We start from the raw sequence: 3,184 nt of genomic DNA, 5'->3' as shown, positions 1-3,184 counted from the left end.
CCGGCGATGCGTACTGCCGCGGACTCGGTTGACACGGTTCCCTCCAAGGAGCGTCGGTGACAGCGAGTGCCGCGCGCTAATCGATCCAGGTGGGCAACAGGATCCTTTCGCGACGACGCTCATTCAGGTGTGTCCCGTTGTGATCCACGGTGATCATCACAAAAGGCTGCACACCACTGGCCAAGGTCTCACTGATCACCACAGGGGGTCCTTCAGATTGGGAAACGAGATCCTATCCGCAAGGATCGGTGGCCAGCCCCTTGCCCTCTTTTTCAAGGGGGCTCTTAAGGAACCAAGCCGACTCAGTCGATGGGTGGGGAGTTCTCTCTGGTTGAGGGCCGTGAGGTTGCAATCCAGAGAAAAGGTTGCCGTCCGAGCGCTAGGACTCCTGTTGCCGGTTCAAAGTGACGAACGGCAGGAGAACGATGAGACGGTTCGAACCTCGCTTACGATAGAGGCCCGACGGTGCGTTTTGGCCATCTGACTAGCAACTCTGACAGCTCAGATCGAGCTGAGCGCCAGTCATGAGCGCTGCCATCGCGTGCACCGCCCCGTAACTAGTCCGAACTCAATGCCGCGTCGCCCTTCTCCCCGGAATGGCGGGACAACGGCAACGGCAGTTTCTCAACAGCGCCAGTGCCGACCATTTCGTTCCAACACTACTGAAACCATTACTCACTCAGGATGGTGTGTAACCTAGAAACCCAAATCAGCCGAAGCGATGCAGACGAGGGTTCATTCAGCCTCGCATCGAGACCGAAGGGCCCAAATCAGGATGGACACAAGCCTGTCGCTTTGATCCCAGCTTCAGAAAGGGTCACTGTGTTATGCTGATGCCGAGTATACGGCGGCAAAACGGGATGAAGAGACGCGGGGCCCTCATCCACCTCGCAGAACCGAAAGACACGAGGCCCGACACGCGCGGGTTGTCGATTGAGTCCAAGTTCTGCCCAGCACAAACCTCGACTAGTCCAACTGAGTGATCCCCGTCGAGTTAGCGCCTTGGGTGATCAAGCCCGCTGTCATGTCCGTTGGGGATGGCAGATCGTCCGCGGATTGACGCAGGTTTCCCTAATGCTGCACCATGTTGCCATTTCTCGGCGTTGCCGTCCGAATCACAACAACAACATCGTGAGATGTCCACTGACCCTTTATGAACGCACGTCCGGTCCATTTCAGGAAACGAGATGAACGAGGTTTATGCCCAACGCGCTTGAGCGACCCTTGAAGTGACGCAACGCTACGACCAAGCCAGCCACGTCCGTGTGTCTGCCCTGGTCTTCCTCCTTAGCGGGAGACCAGTGAGACCGGGAATATGCCTGTCTACAGTCTGAAGGTCCCGAGAAACCGTAAGCCAGGGCATCGCTGTCGCGGGAGTCATTGCTGAGCAGGGTGTCCCTAACGCCGCGCACGCCACGCTCCAGACTAGGCACAAGATGGAGTGCGACGCTCTTCACGCCAACAGCTGTGTTCTAGGGCCTGAGCTAGACATGTCAAAGGACAACCGGGCGCGCGTGCGGCGAACATGGGAAAAGCAATGCAAGCAACATCCCCGCCGGCTTCGGTCACCGGTCTTCGTTTTCTGCTTCTGGCTCCATTCTCCCTTTTTCTCCACAACTCCACGACTATCCACCAAGCCACGTCTCCGACTCCCCCGTCCCATCTCGCCCTCGAGTCGCGGTCGACCTGGCACGGTAAGTCTCCTCTCAGCACGGGTTCCTGCGTTGCTTTTTGCGGGCGGCGTGGGCTGCGGGAACGGCGATGCAGCACCAAGCCCCAGAGGCATGGATGTACCCTCGTGCAAGTTGTTGTTCTTGGTGGTCAGGCCCGTGGATAGTGCGCGAATTGGCACATTCGCTCGGCGGGGAGTATGCTGGCAGCTAAGTTGATGCCATATCGCGGCCTGGGTACTGGGAGATTGCGCACGATGTGACAGCACATCGTCATTGCAATCTCGCAGCGTGACCATCGGCAGGGCCGACTACCACAATAAACAAACTCCCATATCTATGCCTTTGCCAATTTACACTTTCTCTCATCCATGCATGCAAGCACCTACAAATCTGGGGTTAGACCCGCCTATCGCACACGAGCTTTCTACCGTAGATGCGTTGGTCGACGGCTACGGTGAACGTGCAGAGAACAAAGAGAAAGAGCTCGAGGTATGCTTAGCAGACGCTGATATTGACACAACCCCGTTGCCTGAGCGCGTGAGGATTGACCCTGCATACTGAGCCGGTGATATGTTTCTCGTTGCAATAGCACCCGACCCCCTTGCCGGCGGCCGCCCCTCCTCTGGGATGATCATCGTGCGAAACAACCCTATCTGCAGGAAGTTGACCCCTTGCCCTGGGGCACCCTCGAACCGGATGTTGCTCGCTCCCGTCTGGCTCGACTCGTGGCTACCATGCAGGAGGTGGAAGGCCGTTGCCAGCCCCGACTTTGCCTTGCTTGTCGCAGATCATCACCAGTTTGTGCCATCCTGCCAAGATCCTGGCAGCAGATGTCTCGTCACTTGGGATGACTGTCATCTTTTGCCAAAAAGCTTATGCAGAGGCCACACGGCAACGAGGCGGGCACGTCTCGTTTCAAAGTCTGAGTCGACATGCGTGAAGGGGGGCGGCGTGACATAGAAATGAACGATCAGCATATCCGTGCCATGGCTCATGACTGGCGCGTCAAAGTCGCGTTGGGCCATATCCCTCTTGGCTGGTAATTGCTAGGTCCTGTAGGATAGCCTCTCCCTGAGCCCCATAGCAAACGTGCCGTTTCCTTCTCTCGTGGGCCGATTCAGTCGCTGTGCTGCCTGGGTGTGTGAACGAAAATCGCGGCCTGAAACCGATAGACCTGGGGGTAGATCCTCAAGGTCGCATTCTGCCCACACGTCGCGTTTCGTCGCTTGCTCCCTGCTTGGCAATCGCCTAGTCCGCGCGAGTCGGTATGGAACATCACGAGTCCACGTTTTTTTAAGCAATTGTGAATAGAGTTTGCGAAGATTGGTACACTCTTTGGCATTGGTAGGCCCCGTGGCCAGCCTTTCCGGCTCTGTCTGTCTGCGTCTCTCTCTCTCTCTCCCTCGCTAGCCACAATTTGCCAGGTTCCGCCTAAGGATCTCGTCTCTGTCGACTGAGTCCAGTCTGCCCTCTTTCGATATGATACATATCCCCCACATGACCGAGCGTAC

General features: G+C 57.0%; 1 protein-coding gene across 1 annotated transcript in view; it reads right to left on the bottom strand.

Moving 5' to 3' along the window:
- Nucleotides 1-3,104: 3,104 nt before the first annotated feature.
- VDBG_01834 (conserved hypothetical protein) overlaps nt 3,105-3,184 on the bottom strand; it is a gene marked incomplete at both ends in the record, with an annotated part of 1,700 nt that continues 1,620 nt past the window's right edge. The window contains one exon of the mRNA XM_003007600.1: nt 3,105-3,119. Coding sequence (XP_003007646.1) covers nt 3,105-3,119 — 15 coding nt within the window. The remainder of the gene's footprint in view (nt 3,120-3,184) is intronic.

Source organism: Verticillium alfalfae, genomic scaffold (genome assembly GCF_000150825.1).
Source record: "Verticillium alfalfae VaMs.102 supercont1.2 genomic scaffold, whole genome shotgun sequence".
Classification (NCBI taxonomy): domain Eukaryota; kingdom Fungi; phylum Ascomycota; class Sordariomycetes; order Glomerellales; family Plectosphaerellaceae; genus Verticillium; species Verticillium alfalfae.
The sequence above is the reverse complement of the archived record's forward strand: the minus strand, read 5'-3'. Positions and strand labels throughout refer to the sequence as shown.